This window comes from Lissotriton vulgaris, chromosome 10, assembly GCF_964263255.1.
Source record: "Lissotriton vulgaris chromosome 10, aLisVul1.2, whole genome shotgun sequence".
Taxonomy (NCBI): Eukaryota; Metazoa; Chordata; class Amphibia; order Caudata; family Salamandridae; genus Lissotriton; species Lissotriton vulgaris.
The window spans coordinates 169,489,195-169,512,860 of NC_141698.1; the positions used below are offsets into that span (position 1 = coordinate 169,489,195).

At 45.0% G+C, this 23,666-nt stretch overlaps 1 protein-coding gene across 1 annotated transcript in view; it reads right to left on the reverse strand.

The window, feature by feature from the left end:
• LOC147684913 (uromodulin-like) overlaps positions 1–23,666 on the reverse strand; it is a 500,763-nt gene that overhangs the window by 274,676 nt on the left and 202,421 nt on the right. The window contains exons 8-10 of the mRNA XM_086940796.1: positions 17,816–17,953; positions 17,719–17,733; positions 4,969–5,784 (exon numbers count right to left, since the gene is read on the reverse strand). Coding sequence (XP_086796922.1) covers positions 4,969–5,784; positions 17,719–17,733; positions 17,816–17,953 — 969 coding nt within the window. The remainder of the gene's footprint in view (positions 1–4,968; positions 5,785–17,718; positions 17,734–17,815; positions 17,954–23,666) is intronic.

A 23,666-nucleotide genomic window follows, 5' to 3' on the forward strand; every position in this document is an offset into this window, starting at 1 on the left:
TTACTGGAGTTGCGTCACTTTTGTGACGCACTCCTGCAATGCGTTACTTTTGTGTTTACAGATATGTCAGAAATACTCCAGTTTATTCACTGTGTCATAACTTTCTTTTCTAACACTCACCTTCTTTCATTCCTCCTACTTCACTTCCTTTCACCTCTCATACCTTTCTGTTCTTTCTTACTCATTCTCCTTTCAATTATCAATGCACTATATTTCACTTACTCTTCATTTTTTAAGATTATAGCTCTTTGATGAGAATTGGAGGTAGTTCTGAAAAGAACTTTTGGTTTTCTTCTTTTAACTGAAGAGGAACAAAAACAGGGAATAGAAACTGCTCAACAGGAGCAAAAAGAAAAGAAAAAAATTAGGGGTGGGAAGGGCAGTGATGGTTCTCTAATGCCCGAACCATGAGCTGGACACTTTGCTCCCCATAGGTGAGGAGTTGATTGCAGTATCTGCATCTGACGAGCCCATGGTTGAATGCAGGTTGGATGTTGGCTACCTGCCCCTGAGATTGGTCTCTTCCAGAAGAAGTTGCTCCTCCTGTTGATGTAGAGGCCCCATCTCTGGGAACCTCCTGTGCCAGAGCCCTGACACTTTCCCGGGCAAAATTCTGGGGGTGCCTCCTCTCCACATGTCGGATCATCGTAAAGTTCCCAAAAGAGTATTTTTTTTGGGGGTTACCCCGTGACAGGACCTGTTTGCAGATCCTGCACTCTACTTTTGGTGCATTCACCTTCTTCTGGCCTTCTGGAAACTTAAAAAATTTCCAAATGAAATGTTCCTTCACCTTTGGGGTAGGAGGCTCTTCATCAATGAAGTCATCTTCACTGCTGGATGGTCTGGCAGCCATGATGAATCCAGGAATATGGAGCAGCAAAAAAGGCAGGTCTTTCAGTCACAAAAGTGAAAGAAGAAGTGAAGGAAATGGGTGGGGATTTCATTCATTGTAAAAAAAAACTGTTAGCAACCAATGAAAAGTGTTATTTGAGGGTCACATGACCCGACGCGTTTACGCTGCGCGCTCCGGAGCACTTCCGGGTGCGTTTACGCAGCGCGATCGTAGGCGCTTCCGGGGCGCAAACGTGGCGCGATCGTAGGCGCTTTTCCGTGCGTTTATGCGCCGCGCACGTATGCGCTTCCGAGGGCACTTACGTTGCGCGCCGAAGTGACGTCATCAATCTTTTATAGAAATGCATAATCATTTTCCATATTAAAAAAAACTAATTTTATTTGTATGGTACGAAATGTTTTGCATTATTATTAACTTTTCATTCATATTTTTTTTTCACGAACGACAGTTGCGCTCTGGGTGCGCTTTCAGATGAGCTCTCGGAGAAGCTTACAGGAGAGCTTAGCTGAAAGCTTCCCGGAGCGCGCACCCAGAGCGCAAAAGAAAAAAATTATAAGAAAAAATGAATACTTAAAAAAAAACAGCAAATTGTAAAAAAAAAAAAGGTTAGAAACTCGATATACAAAGGAATTAGCATTTAAAAAACCTATGAAATTCACTGAAAAAACCATAGGTTTCACACCAGTTATAGTTAAGAATTAGCATTTAAAAAACCTATGAAATTCACTGAAAAAACCATAGGTTTCACACCAGTTATAGTTAGGAATTAGCATTTAAAAAACCTATTAAATTCACTGAAAAAACCATAGGTTTCACACCAGTTATAGTTAGCTGGAAATTTTACTGATATAAAACCATTGAAATTCCCACGTTATAGTTAGTCGGACTCACTATAACTTGCGCGTGCAATGCACTGCTGATGACATCACATATTACATCACTCATGACATGGTCAGTGACATCACTCATGACATCACTGATGACACCATCCTTGTGACACAGTGACAGACCTCCTTTCAGTGTAATGTAACCCATGAAACACATATTCAAAAATAGAAACTAATATTTTCAAAAAAGTGGATATACCCATACCAGTTACAACAACCAATTCAGTAATATCACCATCTAATACACATCCACTCATGTGTATGTATATGGGTTATTAGATATTTTTATTAGTATCAGTATGAGTGTCTATATGGTTTGGTGGGGGTATTACTTAGCACATAGATGCATGAGTGACTGACTCTTTGTTTGTATGTGTTTTGAAGACAACATATGTACAGGACTGTATGGGTGGATGAGTGTCTATATGTGTTTGTTAGTGAGTGAATGACTGTCTCACTAGTGTCTTTATCAGTAACTACATATGTTTTAATCTAGTATATATGAATATTGATGTATATAAGTGAGTATATGTGAGAGTAAGAGATTGTAAGAGTTCCTGTTTAAATAAGTATGTGTTTCTATAAGTGATTGTTTAAGAGAATAAATATGTGTAATTTTAAATAGAAGTAAGGTGGAAGTGTGTGTATAACTCTATATTCAAATAAATGGATGTCCAATAGTTTATCTGCACGTGTGAATATGTGTGTGAGTAACTTTTGGATGAATGTCGGTGTGTAACAGGATGTATAGGTGTATCACTTCATATGATGAGTGAGTATATGTATGAGTGACTATATAAAACTATTGGTGAATGAGTGGATGTGTATATAGATAGTGGAATTACTGAATTGCTTGTTGTAACTGATATAGGTATCTCCATTTTTTTAAAAATTTCAGTTTCTATTTTTGAATATGTGTCTCAAGGGTTACATTATAGTGAAAGGAGGTCTGTCACTATGTCACAAGGATGGTGTCATGAGTGATGTCACTGACCATGTCATGAGTGATGTAATATGTGATGTCATCAGCAGTGCATTGCACGCGCAAGTTATAGTGAGTCCGACTAACTATAACGTGGGAATTTCAATGGTTTTATATCAGTAAAATTTCCAGCTAACTATAACTGGTGTGAAACCTATGGTTTTTTCAGTGAATTTAATAGGTTTTTTAAATGCTAATTCCTAACTATAACTGGTGTGAAACCTATGGTTTTTTCAGTGAATATATATATATATATATATATATATATATATATATATATATATATATATATATATATTCCAGGAACTTCGTTAAATCATCCGTTTCAACCAGGATAAAAAACGAACCGGACCCATTCAGGTGAGTTTGCAATATTTATTTGTGCATTTCTCTCTCCGCCATGACGCGTTTCGGGCCCTTGAGCCCTTGATCACATGTATATATATATATATTAAAAACACCCATCTACACACACACAATTCATGGAAAAGAGTAAAAAGAAAGTTATTGATATCTCTGGGCCTGAGTCATAAAGGTGTAGATTTACTTTTTTTCTGGTATTCACAAACTACAACTTCAATTTTACTAACAGTATGTTTACAACTGTGGACACCAAAAAGTCAGGGCGGAGAACTCCGCACAAAAAAAAAAATAGAACTGTCAGAATGTACTTTTAAATTTTTAGTTTTTAACCCCCGAAGACACCAGAAGAACATTTGGAAAGCTGCAGCAGGTGCGGATTTCCAGACTTACTGCTGGCAGTGTAACGTGACGTCTCCTTTGAACTACTATTACACTGTACACAGCGTAGATTTAAAAATAGGGGGAGGTATGCCTGTTGCACAAGTCTCTCTCTACAGGAAAATGTTCTTCCCCATGAAGAAAACCCTACCCTAAACTCCCACCAAATTTGGGGATGATGTGTTCCCATTCCATCTTGGAAGGGCCGCTACTCCTGCCCTTGGTTGGCTGAAATTCCAAACCATTTTCAGAGTGGGAAGAGTGTAAATGAATGTGCCCAAAAGTACATAACAGAACTTTACTGAAAAAAACGCAGTAAAGAGTCAGATATGTTTCTGCAAACACAAACCTATACCCCAACCTCAATTCACTAGTTGTACCCTGAAATGCATGGACAGCCCCTCCACGCCCTGGACCATGGTAACAGCATATCCCGCGTAGAGTATACGAGCATGTTGCATGCCATCCTGTTTTTTTACATGTAGTAGTTATTAGAGCTTAGAGACCTGCAGGTGATAATGCGCTTATAAATAAAAATTAATATAAAAATATAACATTAAGAAAAATATTTAACCTTAGCCAGAACACAAGAAGTTAATTCTGTTTCATAAGATTAATTCAAAATAACTAAGACTTGTGAGTATGGACCCAGTTGTTATTTTTTTGGATGAAGTCATTTTATGCCTGAAAGTGGGAGACATCAATCAGTGTTTCTGCAAGTTATTTAGCTCTACCGATATTTCACAGGGTCCCGTGAAATATGTTTCATATTTCACGGAAATTGCATCATAATGACAGCCTCTGAAGAACTTCACCATTGCTCCTGTTATTAGAAACAACTGCCCTTATAAACCTGCAATACATCATTCACACCTTTATCATTACATTGCAAATGTCAAATTTAACCCACTAGCACTCTGCAAGCCATCTTTACTGAAGAAAACACCTTATCTCGCAGAAGAGGTCTATTCACTTGGATTTAATCTCACTGCATTTCTTTGGTCCCCTGTGTCTCTTTCTGGTTAGCTCCCTTTGCTTATAATTGTTATAGATGACAAACTGGAATACCGAACAGTGCATTGACAAAAGCAGAAAATAATTTGAAATGTATTTACTTTGTTGAGGGAGGGGAGAATTATAATGTCTTGCGCGAGGACTGAGTCATGACCCTACCTTAAGTCAACATTGAAAATAAATGGCAACACCTGTGTAAATGCAATGTAGAAAATATGTACCTTTATACAAAACAAAACGTTAAGATTGGCCATAGACTACTTGACTCCCACTACACTGATGCCTCTGATAGGTACTAGAAACATTGCACCGAGTTCAAAGATCGTATGTTCCCGCACTAGGCATGTTTGCTTTATTGAGTTGACGACGGTATTGAGAGAAAACGCTCGAACTATTTTATTATATACTGTTCTGTTTGGAAAGCGCAATCACAAATCACCTGTCAAATCATTTTACCAATAGATTAAAAGCGGTGAATTAGTTGTACTTACCAGTACAATAGGACAGATGGCATGCGCCTTGTGGTGTACCTTGTAGCTTGTAAACATAGAATCTTGCAGGACACTGCCTGACCTGTATTGTGGAGGACCACAGACAGCAGCTGTACGCAGGCCAATTCCACCAGTCATACCACGAGGCACAAGCAGTCCTATTAACAATGCCATCTTCAACGGCCGGGTGTATTCCATTCAGCCACACCGGAGCGTCGGTATTGCATCTATAGGGTTCTACACAGGTCTCTGGCATCCGAACCCCGCCGCTGCCCGTGAACCTGTACCATCCATTCAAATAATTATCACAATTATAAGATAGGACACCAAAGGACGAGCTTCTCCTGTAATCATTCAGTGTGGCGTAGTTCTCACATGGATCAAGGCAGAGGTAGGAGTCAATGGATTCTATGCACTCATTGCCGACGGGACAGGGGTTCGGATTGCATGAACGCTGGCGGCAGAAGTATCCGTCTCCCAGATACCCTTCATTGCACACACAGGAATAACCGCCATAGTAATTGGAACATGTTGCGTGCTCATCACATTGGTTCAGGTCAGGGCTAGAACATTCATCAATATCGATACAGGCTCCATCGAAGGGCTGAAAGCCACTGTCGCAACGACAAACATAGGAGCCAACCGTGTTTTCACAGTAGCCTGCGGAGCAGCTATAGGTCCACGAGTAGGCGCACTCATCGACGTCACTGCAGCTGAAGCCGTCACCAACGAAGCCGTCGTTGCACGTGCATTCTCGAACGCCAGCGAATTCTTCACAGGTGGCATTGGCAGCACAGGAAGTGCAGTCGTCTGTGGCTGGGAAAGAAAGAAGACGGAAAACTTTAATTCTTGGCTTTCCGAAAGTTCAAAGAAATGAGTGTGGTAGGCATACCAAGAATATTCGAGAATGAATTTATGTCGGGTAACATGTTGAAATGCCCAAATCATGTTGATAAACTAAATCCCACACGAATGTTGCTCTACATTTGCTTCTTATTCTGAGTGCTTCAATAAAATGATGCGATAATACTAACTAGGAAATTGCCAATACACAAGGTTGTTTTTTTTCTCACATTTGGTATTGTCATTTCATTACCAGGGCCACAGTTTGGAAAATGGGACAACATATTTCCCCCACTGACAACCGCAAAACTCTGAATACTGATTACGCCATCCACCACAGTAGCCTTTCAAACCTTTCTCAGGGCCTGCGCGCGCAGTTTACTGCCGCTGTGACGTGGCACATAAAGTGGGTGCCACGTCTTTGACTCCCCTTTTATTACATATCAGTCACCCCTAATGTAGGCCTTAGCTAGCCCTATGGGCAGGGTGCAATGTAGGTAAAAGGTAGGACATGTGCTTCAACTATGTCGTATGTCCTAGTAGTGACAAACAGCCATTTTGGTTTCTCACTACTGTGAAGCTGCCCTCTCATAGGAATGCATTGGGGATTCCCTGATAAGTGTTTCAGTAGTAATTCCTGATATGAGAGGAGTAGTGTGATCAAGTTTGGTATGTTTGGAATAGTGGTAATAAATGCTGTGCAACGGTGTTTGCAAATTTATTATGACTATTTTAGAAATGCCACTTTTAGAAGTGGGCATTTCTGTGTGCTATGTGTCTTTGTGTCTGCCTGATGTGTATTGCATTCCTGGCTCTGGAGTGAGAGGGGCTGGGTGAGTCAGCACTAGGCTGAAAGGGACTGATCTGCATTTGGAATAGTGGGAGGAGTGGCCCCTGACCCTGAATAGGTCTGTGCCTGCCTTGTACAATGCTGGCTCTGCCCCCCTGTAGTGTAACTGGGACAAGGACATACTCTGTCAGTGGGAACTGTTGTGCACTGTAAACAAATGTTGGGAGTGCCCCCCAGAACTGGTTTGGATCAGGCACTGAGCCCTGTGCCAGGGGGAGAACAAAGGAAACATGTAGTGTAAGTATTGGGGCTGTCACCCCATGTTTGTTGTGCTTACAGGGGAAGAAGATACTGCCAGAGGACTGCTGTGTGCCAGGAGGTACTGCCGCCTGGGACCACTTGCTGCCTGCTGGGTGGCTGAGAAGGCTGCACCTCTGCTAAGGGACCCTGCGTGCTGGCCTGCCTTGGCCCTGTCCTCTACCCCAGGGATCTCTTAGGGCTGTGGATTCTGCCCTTCCATGCTTAGGCAACTCAGCGCTAAGTGAGTTCTTGATTCCTGTGAGGAAGCTCTGATGAGGGCTACTGTTGGAAGACTACAGTTGGGGGTGGGGGGGGGCAGAGAGAGCAATTGCGCTGTTGCGAGAGCGCCGTTTCATCTCCCTCTGTTGTTGGGGAGGAGAGTGGGCCCCCACTGCAGAAGCGCACATGGAGCACTTCAGCTTTCCTTTTGCGCAAGATATAGTTGAGTCCCTGGCGTGGCAGCTTTCCTTTGTGCTCGATATATTGGAGAATCACCTCACATGGGGATTGACTGGCAGAATAGAGGAAGCCAGGCAGGAGCTGAGCCTGGTCGTGGGAGGGGCTGAGAGGGACCGCACACCCGAGTGAAGTTGCAGCCGCATCTGTTAAGAGGGACTACAAGAAACAAGGCGCTCCCTGCAGCGGTGAAGCCGGGGCTCTGCTACGTGGCCCGAGCTGCCTAACAGAGTGAGGAGGACGAGGATTCCAGGTTCGAGAGATCCTCTGCAACAGAGGGAGCACTGTAGTCATTGTGGGTGGGGCCCGTGAGCAGAAAGCAGCCAAGAGCCAAGCAAAGGCTAAGCCTGGTTTAAGGATGGGCTCTCGTGCTCGAGGAGAGGCCCGTATGCTGCAGAGACTGGGGAAAGTAAGACCGGTGGTGAGGGAAGGACCAGAGCCACGAGGGCTCCCTTCAGCTATTTTCTACACTTCCCCTGTGAGCGGAGCCAACACGAGGCAGGAATCATCCTGGCTCCTGTGTCATTCTGCCACCAGACTGGAGTGCATTCGCTCAGCCCCCTGAGGAGTGGGGAGTTGGGTTGAACCTCCTTCTGCTTACACCCGGTGGTGGCCAGCTCGCAAGTTTAGTATTGTGCAGCTGCACCGCGTTATTGCGGGCAGCTGCCTCCTGGACAGGGAACCAGTGAGTGCCCATTTTGTATTCGGGGGGGGCATGCCCATTTGAGGTCAGCCACCAGAGAGCCTTTGGAGTATTGGTGCATGAGGAGAGGGAGCATGATTGGTCCCATTGCCCTGAGGTAGTGGCCAGGCCCCTCTTCCGTGGTATGGAAGCTGCGCCTGGCTACTCAGCAACGTGATGGAGGCACAGCGTTGTGTGCTGAGAAGGCACCACGAGGTGGTGGTAATGTGGAGGGGATATACTTCACGCTAATGCCCTTGCATTTGTGCCCTGACTTTATTAGGTGTAGGGTAGTGCATTGCCAGGGTTTTGTTATGTTATGTTAAATGAGCTTATATAGCGCCTGGCTGCCCCAGCAACGGGGCGTCCCAGCGCTAGCGGACAGCCAGACAGAAAGGGGGATAGAGCACAGAAAGTGGCTTAAGAATTGGACCCCGAAGTAGAGGCAAACAGCCAGGTTTTGATGCATTTCCGGAAGTGCCAGTGGTTTTGAGTGGCGCGTGCCTCGATAGGGATAGAATTCCAGAGGGCCGGGGAGAGGGACCTGAAGGAGCGGCCACCCGCTCTGCTCTTGCGAACTCTGATGGTCCGGGCAAGATGGAGATCAGCAGAACGAAGGGTTCGGGTGGGAACATAGGGTGTGCAGAGATCCTGTATTATAGGAGGGCCCTGGCCGTTTAGAATTTTGTGGGTGAGGCAGAGGGTCTTAAATTCAATTCTCTGTTTCACCGGTAGCCAATGAAGCCGGTGGAGAAGGTGAGAAACATGGCATTGTTTGGGGAGGGCAAAGAGGGTCCAAGCCGTGGCATTCTGAGCTCTCTGAAGTCTATTGACCACTGACTTGTTGGCCCCCAGCAGGAGACCGTTGCAGTAGTCAAGGTGGGACAGAACCAGGGACTGGACTATGACTTGGCGGGTGGGTGGCTCAAAAAAGCCCAGAATAGGTTTAATACAGAGTAGGCGCCCAAAACAGGTGCCTGCGACCTTCTTAGCATGTAGCTCAAAGGACAGAGACTTATCCATTAGGACGCCCAAGTTCTTAACAGCCTCCTTAGGGATGGGGGGGGCCATCGACGGGGGCCAGCACTGATGGTCCCACTTCTGAGAGTCACCGCCCAGCCAAAGTAGCTCCGTTTTAGAGGAGTTGAGCTGGAGATAGTTCTCCGCCATCCAGTTAGAGATGACCAGGATGTCTTCCTGAAGTTTGGCCTGGTCCGGCGAGGTATCCTTGGGAAAAGTGAAAATAAGTTGCGTGTCGTCCGCGCAAGATAACATTTTGATCTTTCGTTCCCTGGCCAGAAGGGCCAGTGGGCGGATGTACACGTTGAACAAAGTGGGGCTAAGGGCATATCCCTGGGGGACGCCGCATACCAGGGGGATTCTGCTGGACGAGTGCAGTGGGGCATGGATCTGGAAGGAACGGTCAGAGAGGAAAGATGCGAACCAAGCCAGGGCCCCGTCTTCGACTCCAATCTCCCCGAGACGCTTGAGCAGCATCTCGTGGGAGACTGTGTCAAACGCCGCACTCAGATCCAGCAGGACCAGGGCAGAGGTGTTTCCTAGATCTTGTGTGGCTCTAAGGTGTTCCGAGACGGCCAGAAGGGCTGACTCCGTGCTGTGACTAGCCCAAAAGCCATTTTGGGAATCGTCCAGGATGCTATTGGAAACCAGGTGGTCAGTCAGGATGGCGTTCACATGAGCTTCCATGATCTTGGCCAGAAAGGGTAGGAGGGAGATGGGTCTAAAGTGTTCAGGGCGCGAAGGGTCAAGGGAAGGCTTCTTCAGCAGGGGAACAACTTTAGCATGCTTCCAGGACCTAGGAATGGTGGAGGACTGGAGAGATCTATTAATCAGAACCAGTCCTTCTTTCAGAATGGAGTCCTGAAGGAGCCGGAAGATGTTGGGTTTAACAGGGTCATCAGAAGATCCAGTTTTAACCTTAGTGGTCAGGGAATCAAGATTATTGTAAGAAATAGGAGGGAGAGTATGTAGAGGGACAAAGGAAACGGGAGGGGGGGTTACCAAATAGGGGCTTTCTAGATTCCAGTGAGATGTAGATCTCCTGGATTTTATTAGTAAAGAAAGTAGCCAGGTCTTCACACTGTGAATTAGAGGCAATTAAATTACTGGTTCCCTCAGGGGTTTTAGTCAGATCTTTTATCAAAGAAAAGATGGTTTTGGAGGGGTTATGACAGGAATTAACCAGATCTGAGTAATACGCTGCCTTAGTTTCACGAATGTGTTTATGGTATGCTTTGGAGACGGACCTATAGCTATTCTTTGCTGAAATGTCATAGGAGCGCCTCCAGGCGCGTTCTAGAACCTTACAGCGTTTTCTTTCTAAGGCTAGCGTCTCAGTGTACAAGGGGTGAGACTGCACCCGCTTCGGTCGGGACAATTTATTGGGAATCTGGTGGTCTAAAGAGCTACTAATCCACCTCCTGAAGGCTTTGTCAGCTTCCTCCAGGTTGTTAGACCATATCGGGCGGGAGGAAAGAAGGTTGGACTCTAGGTTAAGGACATCTAGTTTATGCCAGGGGCGTCTCCAGAGGGGAGGGGAGGGAATCAGATGGGCATGTACAGTATCATGATTGTGTTGTCCTGAGGTAAATGTACATGGAGTGTTCTCATATCAGGGGAGATTCTATAATGTGTGCACCTTACTAGGGGACACTATGGTGCACTGCTGATTATATGTAGGCATAATGTGGTTTATGCCTAATGTGTCCTCCCAGATCCGCTGGATAGGGCAGGTGGTGGGTGTAACATAATGCTGATAACCTCCTGAACACATAGGAGCTAAGCCTTATGCGTGATCCGCCGGGTACTGATGATGCCTGGGGAATTTACTGAATAGGATAGATCCAGGATGCATCAGGTACTTCTCATGAGATAAAATTTGTCAGTGAGTAATTCTCATACTATTAACAGTAAGTGTAGATAGTTATTTTTCCCGGTCCTGAAGAATCGCTAGTAAACTCTACCGGAAGCGAGAAACATGTTGACCAACAATTTTTAACAAAGGCCACTCCACCACGAGACATAACACTCGGATGAGTGCCTTGTTCACTGTTTTTAACTAGGGTAGGAGACCCCCAGAATAAATCAATTTGTGCTAGGTACTCCCAATCCTATTTTAAACTCACCACTTCACATCTACACGGTTCTGGCCCCACACCCACACTTCACCTTACGGCTGTTGGAAAAAGATCTCCGATAAAGTGCCCCTTTCGAGGGAGCCCCTTGGGTATTGCACCGCCGACCCAACGAGGAGCAGCCCATATAATGAAGCATGACACCTGAAAGGGTGTGTGAGGGCATTACAATCTAACAAATGGATTCTCAACTATAAACACAAAAAGGGACGCTACATCTTGTTGAACTTGTGACTCCAACATGAGAGGAGCGGCATAAAAAATCTTTTGGACAGACTAATGTGATTAATGCCTAAGGTGATGATGCATGATGTGGTTATGCTAGGTGTCTCTACCAGGAGTTACTGGTTGTTTTCTCTAACTGTGAGATCTGTTGGTTATGACAGTGGCCCGACTGGCCCTGTAATGTATATAATCCCCTGTAAAGTAATACCTAGTGCCAGGTGGCACAGTGTATATATGTGATTGGGTTCTAATGTGTTTTATGAGTAATACAAAGGCTATTCTTTATATAACCTTGTGTGGAGTTTCTTTTGTGGTGTTGACAGTGTTTACACATTGCCTCTAGGATAAGCCTCACTGCTTGTGTCAAGCTACCAAGGGGGTGAGCAGGGGTTATCTTCAGCGTGTAACTCTCTTGCCTTGACTAGAGTGGTTGTTTCTGCCTGGCTTAGGCACATGCCCTACCCAACTAGAAATCCCATTTCTAACAGTACCCCTATGTACTAATCAGCCTCCGGATTGCCAGGTAACTCGACAGCGTGTCCAGTGGGGAACAAAGAGGATGGCCAGTGGGTGGGGGCAGATATATACACCTGTCCTCAGCCCACTGCACACTGTAAATAACGCAGTTGAGGCTCCGGACATAGGGGGTACTCCTGTGGGAAGGGGTCCCAGGGCCTGGAGCACGGGGATGTGCCTAATGTGGCACTAAGAGGGCCACCCTCTTACAGAGGCACTACGTACACCGTGGGCAGCCACATTGCCGGGCAATCTAATTGAGGGTTTTAACTCCTTCGGTGCTCATGATGAGCCCAGCTTGTCATGAGTCACAGTGAAGCTGTGCTCTTGACGAGCTGGGTTCATCATAACGGCTGTGCGCCGCCCACGCACGAATGATTCCCCGCCTGTGTGGGCGAATTAATCAGTGGGCGGGGTTGTGACAAGCCCAGCTCGTCATGAGCACAGCTCCACTGTGACTCACGACTAGCTGGGCTTGTCCTTACGAGCACTGCGGCGCCGCGGACCCCCCCTTGCACTGTGGGGGAATTACCCCCGCAGCGAAGGGGTTAAGGCCATATACAAGCATTTATGTTGTCGCAAATGACCAGAATTGCAAAATCGGATCATTTGCAACAGTAAAAATGCTTTTCCTGATGTACAAACAATCAAACTGCAATTCTCCAGAATCGCAGTTTGGGTGTAGTATTTGCTATTTTGAAATTGCTATTCCTACTCTTTGTATAGCTCTGTCTTTTGCTGGAGCGATTCAACCTGATGGCTTTATTGCTGATATCACTGGGAAATAAACCATCACAGGGAAATTGAACACCATTTTAATTACTTTTACCCACTCCTGGGATCTGTTTCGTTCTTTTTTATACTTTATTAATGACACCTATAAAATAACTCCAGCTATGAAAGGCTAAAAGAAAAGTGGAAACGCCAATACACAACTCCTAATACAGCTCTTTTTCAAAAGCATTCATATGTATGTCAAGGCTTAAGACATTGGGAGTTCGGAGGGAGTTGGGCATACCCAGCTTGCCCCAGGCACTTCGGCAGGTGACGGAGTCCCAGTGACGCAATGCCACATTTGGTTGGTGACAAGGGAGAGGAGCCAAGTGTAGTTATATGGAAGTGTTTGGTTTGATCATCGTCACACCTAGGGACAGGTGGTGTTAGGCTTTTTTTTCTTTTAGTTATACCAAAGTAGTTGGTTGTTGCCATTGGTTCAAATTTAGATATTTTGTGATCATGGCGGGTGTTAGTAAATTAGTCGCCACCTTGAAAGTATTACAAGAGGAGGGTCAGGATGATTTGCTGAAGTATAGGCTGCTTGAGCAAGCCCAAAGAGGGTGTGTCCCAAACATGTCAATTGTAAAGAGAAAAAAGACACTTGTAGTGAGGGCATGGAGTGATAAGCAAGAAGCATACACACTAACTCCCCAAAGTTGACAAAAAGCGGAAAGTCTGACTCAGGCATGTTTGACTGCGGATGTGTCTTAGCATGGTGCAGCACATTTATCAAGCAGGAGTGGTGGGTCTTTGAGAGAGTGAGTGTGCAGGAGAGGGCAGGGAGCAGCCTCCTTTCAAGTGGTGAGAGTGGAGTAGTGTGCTTTACACAGGAGAAAAAGCTGTCCTGCAATGGCCATGACAATGAGTCTTACATTAGAGGAAAGCCATTGGCAGTGACAAAGAGGGTGGTGTCAAGCAGTAGGGAGCTGCACATAATAATTATTCCTGATGAAGAGGATGGCATCGTTTTTGTGATATTAGATAGGGGGTGTCTGAAGAAAATCAATAACTTATTGGGGGAAAAGAACAAGAAGACATCTGGATTAAAACACATACACTTTAATGAAAGGCAGTGAAGTCACATGCTAAACAAAGTGCAGAGGTGGAATGTGGATAATAGGGCAGTTCTGCCTTTTTTTTTAATTGGTATGTCACAGTTTCAGGGTGACAAGGAGAATACAGCAGGGATGTGGGTATGGATGGAATATATACCCCAGATAGTAGATCAGGGAAAGCTTGGGCTGGTTGGTGGGGACAATAGGAGTGACGTGTCACTAATTTCCAGTGGAATGGGTGGTAAGTCAGCAGCAGTACTGACATATGAGGTCAATGGAAATTTCCTGACCCTGGTCACATCAGGAGCGATGTGTGGGCACCAGGTCAAAGAGAGGGAGAGGTCTGGAGTGACTTTCCTGACTAAGAATACAAGAAGGACTTTACATTTGAATGATGGTGATGTTGGAGGTGAGGAAATGCCGAGCACAAGTACAGGTATGAATGGCACTTTTGGTGTATGGGGGGGGGGAGTATGTGAAGAAAAGTTAGATTTTGGAAATGACAAGTCATTGGAAGAATAGTGAGATTGTGTATGATAAAGCGGAGGAGATTGTTACGGAAGCACCACAAAAGTTGTAGGGTCAAGGAGGGATGGAGTGCAGCTAACCAAAGGCAGAGAGTTGGTGTTTTGCAGCTGCAAGAGGTGGTGTTGGATACACAGGACAATTTGTTGGAGATGACAAACTTGGAGGTCCAGCAGCAATCTGTTACAAGGACATTGCAGCAAGGGAGTGAGATATCAAAGGTGCATGAAAAGAGGGGAGAGTTGATAAACCAACAACAAATATTGTGTTGTAGTGTCTGTGGGGTTTGGTAACAGTCCTGAAAAAGGAACAGTTACAGGTATGCTACAAGTAAGGAGAACATGGCTAAGCTTCCAGGTACACAGTCTGGATGTGACACGGTGTGTAGTGACTAAGGATACAACTCTCTGTAGAAAGGAGAAAATGGATGCTAAGATAGAGGCACAGTAGGTAAGGTTAAAACAACTGAAAGTGTAAAAAGCAAAACGTTGTCATATATGGGGATTTCAATGCTGTTGTGGGGCACATATGACACAAGCTTCCAAGGACATAAATTGGAAAAGGGAATTTATTGATGTATTTATTTAAGCTGTTGCATAGGGAAATTCAAGCTAAAAAAGGTTCAAAGGAAGATGAATTGGAGCTAGAATGTAGGTTGTGAATGCCCTCCAGAGTGATGTGTCACATTTTCCAAATACATGGATGTGGTGCTTAGGGCGCAAATGGACTGTGGTGGTTTAACATGCTTCAGGTATGATGGGGAGTTTCTGGTAAGGTTGGCAGTAAATATGGAAAAGTAATGGAGCATTGTAGAAAAGTTATGGATCCAGTGGAAGCTGTTCCGTTAGCTCAGACAGCCAGTGGTCTTCCCATCCCCTATTGGCTCTTTCAAGGGTGCCCACCCCCCTCCCCCTGTTTTTGGTGGGTTTCGCAGGAAGGGGAAAATACAGCAGAATGGAGAATGCTTGTCATTCAATAAAGGAAATTACATCAGAGTGCAATATTAATTCAGATATTATTGTTTCAATTGTGGAGGGAAACATTCAGTCACACAGTATATGGGGCAGTTGCAATTCAATTGTCAAGGGGGAGAGCATGGGGGTAGGAAGCAACAAAACATCAGAGGACAAGGGGCAGTTAAGCTGAAAACATTGTTATTGACTTAGTTTTAACACTAACAAGATGAAGCTACCTCTCTCTACTGGGGCTTTAAGGAAGGTTTCAAGTTATGCTAGCAGCGGCCTAAACTGCGTAAATGGGCCGATAATTTTAAATCAGCAAATTCTCAGGCAACAGTAAGGGAAAAATTACAGAAAAAAGGGCAGGAAGGTAGTATTGTTGATGCTTTTATGGACTGGCCGATGGACAATCTTACTATCTCACCACTAGGAGAAGTTCCAAATAAACAACAAGGAGAGGTCAGGCCAATGCATCATTTATCTTGGCCTAGAGGTGAGTGCCTTCATGACTTTATTGAAGGGGAAGACGCCGCTGTTAGGTATGCTTCTATAGATGATGCCATGGTGGCCCTGGTATGTGCATGTGGAAGAGGGGTGGAATTGGCCAAGTAAGACTTAAAGGCTGCTTCTCAGTTGTTGCCGGGTGACCTAAAGGACTTTTCATTGTTAGGTTTACAGTTTACAGTTTGAAGGAAGCATTTATGTTGATAGAATGTTGCTGATGGGTGGTAAGTTTCTTGTTCATTATTTGGAATGTTCAGCTCTTTTTGTGCAGTGTTCTTATCAATTTAGGACTGCTTTCAGTAATGTGACACACCATTTGGATGAATTTCTTTTACTGGCAGAGGCAAATTCAAGGTCTTATGGCGGAGCTTGGTGTTCCATTGGCACCAGAGAAGACTGAGGTACCTTTGAATACGTTTTAGGTATAAAGTTTGATTCTACAAAAATGGAAGCCATTTACCCACAGGACAAGATGCAGGTGTTGTTACAACTTTTAGAAGAAGCGGGTATATAAAAAAGTTGGAATTAGGGAAAGTTCAATGTCTTTTGGGTCATTTAAACTTTGATTGCCTGGTGGTCATTGAAGGACTGGCTCTCTGCAGGAGGCTTAGTTTTACTTTGCCTGCTGCAATTTTTGCCTCATCATAGAGTATGGTTGAGAGCCAGCGTGCTTGCAGACTTACCAATTTGGATTATTTGTTTGTAAGGCTTAAATAGTGTTATTATATGGTCTTTGCAGGATGAATGGATGTGCCAGGTACAGTCCTATTCTTATGCAGCAGGTGCACATGGTTTTAGATTGTTTTGGGATGGTCGATGGGTAGCAGAACTATGGCCGGTTTTTCTATGTGGGTTGCTGCTTGTAGGTAGGTCTGGATCTTTCATTTATAGGCAAGGTCAGCCGGATAATTGTTGATATGGGGATCACATGGGAGATGAGCACAGACCAGTGAGGTTGAGACTCTTGGCAGGAGAGCAAGGTTGATGGATTGGAATAAGGTGACAGTGGAGCGAGTGATGATGATATTGGGGCATAAACAGTAGGCCAGCTGTGGGTGTGTGAAGGGGAGGAAGTTATAAGGAGGGAGAGGTCTTGGAATTTTAGTAGGGGTGGGTTTGTTAAGGTGATATGATGTCTAGTGAGGTTTAGTTTTGTAAGGCATTTTGCCTAGGGTTTATATGGATGTTTTACTCATTCCAGATCACAGATAAATGCTAATAAAGTGACTTTTTACCCTAAAATTATGGTAGAGTGCATTATTAGACCCCCATCATGCCCAATTGAATTTCTATGCAATCGAAAAGCCTCATTCTGAGTCCTGTGGTGATCCTGATTCAGGTGCAAACTGGAGTTTGTGCCCGAATTGGGATTAGGTCTTGCGCAGGTATACCACAGTCCTTCCTTGCACAAATTTCACTGTGTGCAATTTGGGTGGGAATATTACCACACATTCTGTGCTTTGATTTGGAGTATGAAAATAGCCATATTACTGTATTAACCCCAATTCGAAGATGCTAAATTCAAAGTGAGTAGGTAATGACACACGATAAATACCACGCCCATAGGCATCGGGACTTATTGAGTGCTGTATTATGACTACCGATAATGGACAACTGCTTCTACCAGAATTTGAAAGTGTTTATTATTTGCCTATATGTTATTTGATGTTTTACCTATATCCAGTTCATATATTGTCTTTAGGGGATGGTGTGCTTGATAATATCTAATGTGATGTTATTTGGGTCAAAAGCCCTGCAAGTATCATCAGGGAACAAAGGCCAGATGATGTCACATCTGCTACTGTTTGATTTTGGAGAAATTACTTCAATAGTACTTGTGTTTATTGCTAGTATGGAAATGAACATAAAGCAGATAGATGGCTTTATACATCAATGAATTCGTTTCTATAAACCACCTACACATTTATTTAGAAAAATATTCATTTAAAATAATAATACATACCTGAAATATTTGTCGCTGAAAAAGAAAAAAGTAACAATTAGCCTTATGGTCTCCAAGATGAATTTAGAAATCTGCTTTATTTTTCTCTGGACTGTACCTGTAAAACCCTCAATTCGAACTGCGAATGCACTCCCAGCACTAACACTGAGCGACCAGCTTCCAGAGGGAGGATTTGTAACCTTGAAGATAGAGCCCCATTGCTCTGATAAAATTGTGATGATTTCTGCTTCTTTGTCTAAGAAGAAAATAAATGCAGATTAAATGGTATATCAGGAAAGAGAATGTGTTAAAATCAAAATAAATCTTGTGACTGATTGTAGAGCTTTTTGTGAAGGTTGAAAAATTAACATACAAAAATAGACTGCATTCTCAAATGGACGAGATATCTTTTAATGTTTATTTTAGTTTTTTATGGGCACATACGTCAGGAATAGATTAGAGATGTTGTTCAGGAGTTCATTGTCTTTAAAACTTATTATCAAATTTCAACCACATGAATGGCGTGGTTGACAACTGACATCTTTTAAAGTTTTTTAATTTGTTTTATTACTTTTAAAATAGCAAACATCATAAAAAGAAAAAATAAGATAAAACAAAGGTAGCTGCAGGGTGCAAGCATTCATGACTGCCCTCAAACCTGTTGCATACAGCCAACGTCAAGCACAGTACTCACACCAGAATAAAGTTTCAGCTATTTAAGGTAGACCAATATTGGGTAGAGTGCAGCTGGAACACCTGTGAAACCCCAGTGTGATTTGAGCCTATACCAAGTGAACCCTCTCCTGCCACCCCATTTTTGTCCAGGCGGAATTGCTTCCTCCTGATCATGCTATGCTAATTACGCACTGAGGGGGGTGGGGGCAAATATCATGAGACTAGTCTTAAAGACATCAATTCTCAGTATTCATTGAATCTCTCCTGGTAGTAAGCACAGTCCCTCAGCCAATCTCTTTCTCGAGAAGCCCGGCATTCCCCTCCCAGTGCTTCGCAACCCTTCTCTTGGACATGAGCAACATCATGGCGATGATTTTGCAGGAGCGTCAAGGGTGTCTTTAACGAATCCTAGCAACGCAATCACAGGTTCTTTGCGGGTGCCCCAGCCCTTCACGTCCTCAATGCGGTCATAGACACTCAATTGCAGTCCCAGGCTAGATGTAAAAAATCAGTACAGTCATTCCCTCATCGGACACAGCGATTATCGGTACGAAGTCCCATTTTGTAAATCCCTGCCGGGGTGTAATATATCCTGTGCAGGTGCACAGCGTGTATTAATTGCAATTGGTACTTGGGGAAGAGCCCAGCTCTCTGAGAGCAGCAGTACTTCCAGCAGTTGTCAGTAAGTGTGGGTCCCAGGTTCCTCCTCCATTGCATGCTCTCCCTAGGTATGACCACAGGGGCCCAATCCTGCATGATTCTATACAATCTTGGGGGAGGGAGTATTCTCGAGAGTTTTCAATCCTGCAGGATCCTGTGGAAATGAGGAATATTATACAGGTTGCTTGCAGATGATAATACAACAGCGTGTCCAGGGGTGCACTAGGCCACATGCCTCACATGTCAATGAAGGTGCCCTCACGATACGGAGCTCCCATTTCAGTTAGGCCTGCTTGGGTCAATTGTCTGCAAGTCTGACCCTCCAGGGTGAGGGGAAGCATTGGGTTCCACTCCAGCCACAGGTTGGCGGCCTTGAGGCAGTCCAGCAGCGCCCGCCAGCAGAGCCAGTTCCACAGCCAGGTAATGTACCCCACCATTTATACTTTGCTTTTAGGGCATATTGGTGGAGTGCATTTCACTGTGTCCAAGGAGCACGGGGACACACTGTCCTCCTCAACCTCAGTGTGTCAGGAACAGCCTGGGATGAAACCAGTAGTTTGCATGTTCAGTTTGCATGCAATAATATTACAGCTCGAAATTAGGGTCCTCACAGGCTTTGCTCAAATGGGAGAGTCAGCACGTCCCAATCAAAGCTAAGATGTCTGCCCACTCACGTCAGAGGGTTATTACGATCAGTGACCGGAAACCGGTGAAGAAGGCTCTGGTGAGGGGAATTGTAATATTAATGAATAAGTAAAGAAGTTTAGGCCAGACAACCATCTTAGCAATGGCTATATTTCTCGCCATCGAGAGCAGAAACCCAGTCCATATGGAGACTTCATCCTCCAGCCACTCGACTGCAGCGCCATATTTCTTCTGCCACAATCGGCCCAAATCAGTGCTGATCCATATACCCAGGGACCGCACAGGGGCCCCAGCCCACTCAGGTGGAAACTATAGGTCTGATTTAGATTTCGACAGATGGGTTACTCCGTCACAACAGTGATGGATATCCCGTCCGCTGAAACAGAGATCCCATGGGATATTATGGAATTTGTATTTTGGGGGCAGGATATCCATCACCGTTCTGACGGAGTAACCTGGTTGCCAAAATTTAAATCAGACCCTCTGAATTAAAGCAGTCAGTCACCTTTTTAAGGGGGAAGATAAAAGACTTGGGTCAATTTATCCAGTAAGTCCACCAAACGGTACGAATTCGCGGAGCATTGCCTAGAGATTGACAGCCTGACTCAGGGAGACATGTCGTCTGCATATATGGACACTATTCAGCCTGAGAGCAGTAAAGTCCATGCCCCTTCTGGCATGGTGCTGTCACAGACAGGCCGCTAATGGCTCCATCACAATGGCGAAGTGGATACGGCACCCCTGCATCGGCCTCTGTTGATGGCCGCCTGAAGAAAAACCGTGACATTGACACAGAGTCTAGTTTTAGGGAGTGTGTTCTGAAACCTGATCTATGGAAGGAAAGGTCAGCTAATACCAATCTCTGGAGCAGCACGAAAAAAAGGTCCACTCCAAGGAGTCCAACACCTTTGTGGTGTCCTGGAACATAACCATGAGTTCAGTTCATGCAATAGAGCAACAAATGTGTGTAGTTTATGTGCAGTCGAGCGTCCTGGAATAAAACCAGACTGATCCAGCTAGACAATTTTCCACCGTAGGGGCAGGCGTTTGGAGGCAAGCAATTTAGGGAGTATTTTGTTGTCAATATTACTTATGGAGAGGGGTCTATACAATTCACAGCAATATGGATCCTTGGTAAGCTTTAGAATAATGACTATAAGTGTTTCTCTCAGGATTGGGGGCAGGCAGCCCTTACTCCATGCTCCTTCGTACATTGCTAATAGGTGTGGGGTGTGGGGTCAGTAATTATCCTTGTAGAACTGCGGGCCTTGTTGCCAGGCAGACTACGGATGCTTTGTACTTTGAAAAGTATGTCTACGTATAGTCTGTGTGCATTATCCAGCCACAGTAACTGGATGGTGTCTAAGTATAAGGTGAGGCTGTCCACCGGGACGTCTCCTGAAGAAAAATAGTGGGTAGTGTAGTTCGCAATGAGCGTCTGCATAATAACATGCGTGGTCTGTGAGGTCGTCCCTGTCTCAGTCACCAGCTCCATGATGTAGGAGCTGCACCATTTTTTGTCTTGCCCTGTCACCCTCACATACCATCTGGTAGTAGATTCCCTTGCAGGAATCTGGTCTCCCACTCAGCCTCCTCCTAATGATCTGATAGCTTCTAGCAAAAAATGCGCCAGTAGGCGCTGGTCATTTGTCTCAAAGAATTGGATGCCTAGAGCATGGAGCTCGAACTTCAGATTATTTGGCTATGCAAATTCCTCTAATGTAAACCTTGAAGGCTTCCCAGAGTGCCACATTGGTCTCAAAGTATTCCAGAACAGCAGCTCCAATATCCACAAGAAACACAGGATCACGGAGAGTGGATGGTGGCAACCTCTATGCAGAGGTCAGGGCACCAGCTTTGCCCAAGACAGACGCAGCCCTGCATGGATGCGATGGGACAGCGTTCGCAGCAAGTGCTCAACAATGGTCATGCATGTGCCCACATCCCTCATGATTAGCCAGTAGTCTGTACACAACCCAGTTTCATGAGTCCCAGTTATCCACGTGCTCTCACCTCGCTGGGGATGCCTAGCCCGCTAGATGTGAATAAGCTCTTGGTCATCAAACATATAATGCTGCGCACGGATGAGGTCGCTGTTCAGATGCAGATTTGTCCATGTGAGGGTCCAGTACCACATTAAAATCGCCACCCCGGAGAACAGAGTTCTGGTCATGGTTGTCAATTTTGTGCCAAATCTCTAAGAAGAGCTCAGGAGCATCTAAATTTGGGATTTACACAGGTGATATGGCTCTCATACCGGCTGAGTATCTCATTAAGGATAAGGTTCGACACTCGATATTGCGTAAGGAGGCCAGGTTTTGCCACTGCAGCCCCTTTCTGATGAGCTCTATGACCAAGTGCATAAATGAAGTATGTCACCACATGCGCCTCACTGATCCGGCCTGATTGCAATCTGTTCCTCAAGGACTCATCAAGTGCAGTGCCTGTAAAAGTTCTATGTCCACTTTATAGCGGCAGAGGTATGCAATGAATCAGCTCACCTTCCTATGGTCATTGAAACCACACACATTCCATGTCAGTTTTGTCTATCATAATCGTGAGAGGATGTAGTGAGCCCAAAGAATGTGCCCTGTAGGTACGGATTGTGTCCCCATGTCAGGTGTAGTGTTAGGAACCCCGGAGCGGTGATGTGCTGATTGCGGTGTACAATGCATATATCAAGGCGCCCTGCTGTAACTCTATAACTGATTGCGGTGTACCCCACTGCAGTTGTAGAGAAAAAGCTTTTAGTATTCCCCACACACTTCCCACTTCAACCCACCCCAAATCGTTGCAGAACATTTCCCCTCCCAATAATGGCAAAACAACATAGCAACCACATAGGTTAAAACCCGCTGGGCGGTGTAGCAAGTCAGGTGGTCACCCCATCTCAGTCAGTGGAGATGGGTGTCCCAGGAAACATTGGTGGGAGTGGAGGAAGGTAAGAGCAAAAGGAGGGTGTGCAGGCTCTTAGACAGGTTAGAGAGGACTGGCTCCACACCAGGTCATCCAGGAACATCCTGGCATCCATGGCAGGCCACCATTTCAATCGTTATCGCTGAGATGGTAGTCAAGGTCCTTCTCAGGAATGGGGTGCCTCTCAGGCTGTTAGCGGGCATCCTTACTGCAAAATTTGATTGCCAGCTTCGGGTCTGTAAAGATTTGGGCTTTACCGTCTGACATAACTCACAGTTTTGCTTGAAAGAGCAGGACAAATGGCATTCCATATTTAGTAGCATTTGTTTCAAGTGGAGAATTCTCTGCAGGCAGCTTGGACTTCAAGAGTTAAGAGTAAAGTCCCAGTATATGAAGATCTTTTTCCCTTGTTGCTGGATCTCTCTTCTTTCCTGGGAGAGTCGTAATATGATATCTTTATCACTATAGTGGAGCTGGCGACCCATGATGGGGCAAGCCGGGGGCCCCATTGGGGACCTGGACCCCTGATACCGATGTGCATGCTTGTAATGACCGACTTTTTCCGGCCCTTTTTATAGGGAGGATGATGGAGAATGACTCCAGCCTATTACCCTTATAGTATAGGGATCAGGGCTATAAGTAGGACCTATCCATGAGGCACAGTAGTGCATTTTCGTACACTTTTCCTTAGATCAAGGCTTATGAACTTAAGCTAGGGGATAAATATATAAGTACTAGTGATGATCCATCCTTTTGCAAGAGTGTTAGTATATTTTCCATGGAGTTATGTGTATTTTGGGCCTTGTAGGCCTTAAACGGGACAGACTCCATCTTGCCCTCTGCCTGGTAGCTCGAGAGGCTTTCTAGGTCAAGTGTGATGTTTTAGTTTCAAGGTGTTGTTCGCTTGGAGAGAACCGGTTCAGGCTGGCCCTTATCGAAAGACTGTATTTTTCTCCACTCCGAAGACACAACTTCAGGCCGGCCGGCTGGGAACGTGTCCTTGGTACGGGGAGGTACAAGAATTTGGTGGGCGGCAGGTTACTGGCCGTAACTTTCCATGAAGGGACAGGCTT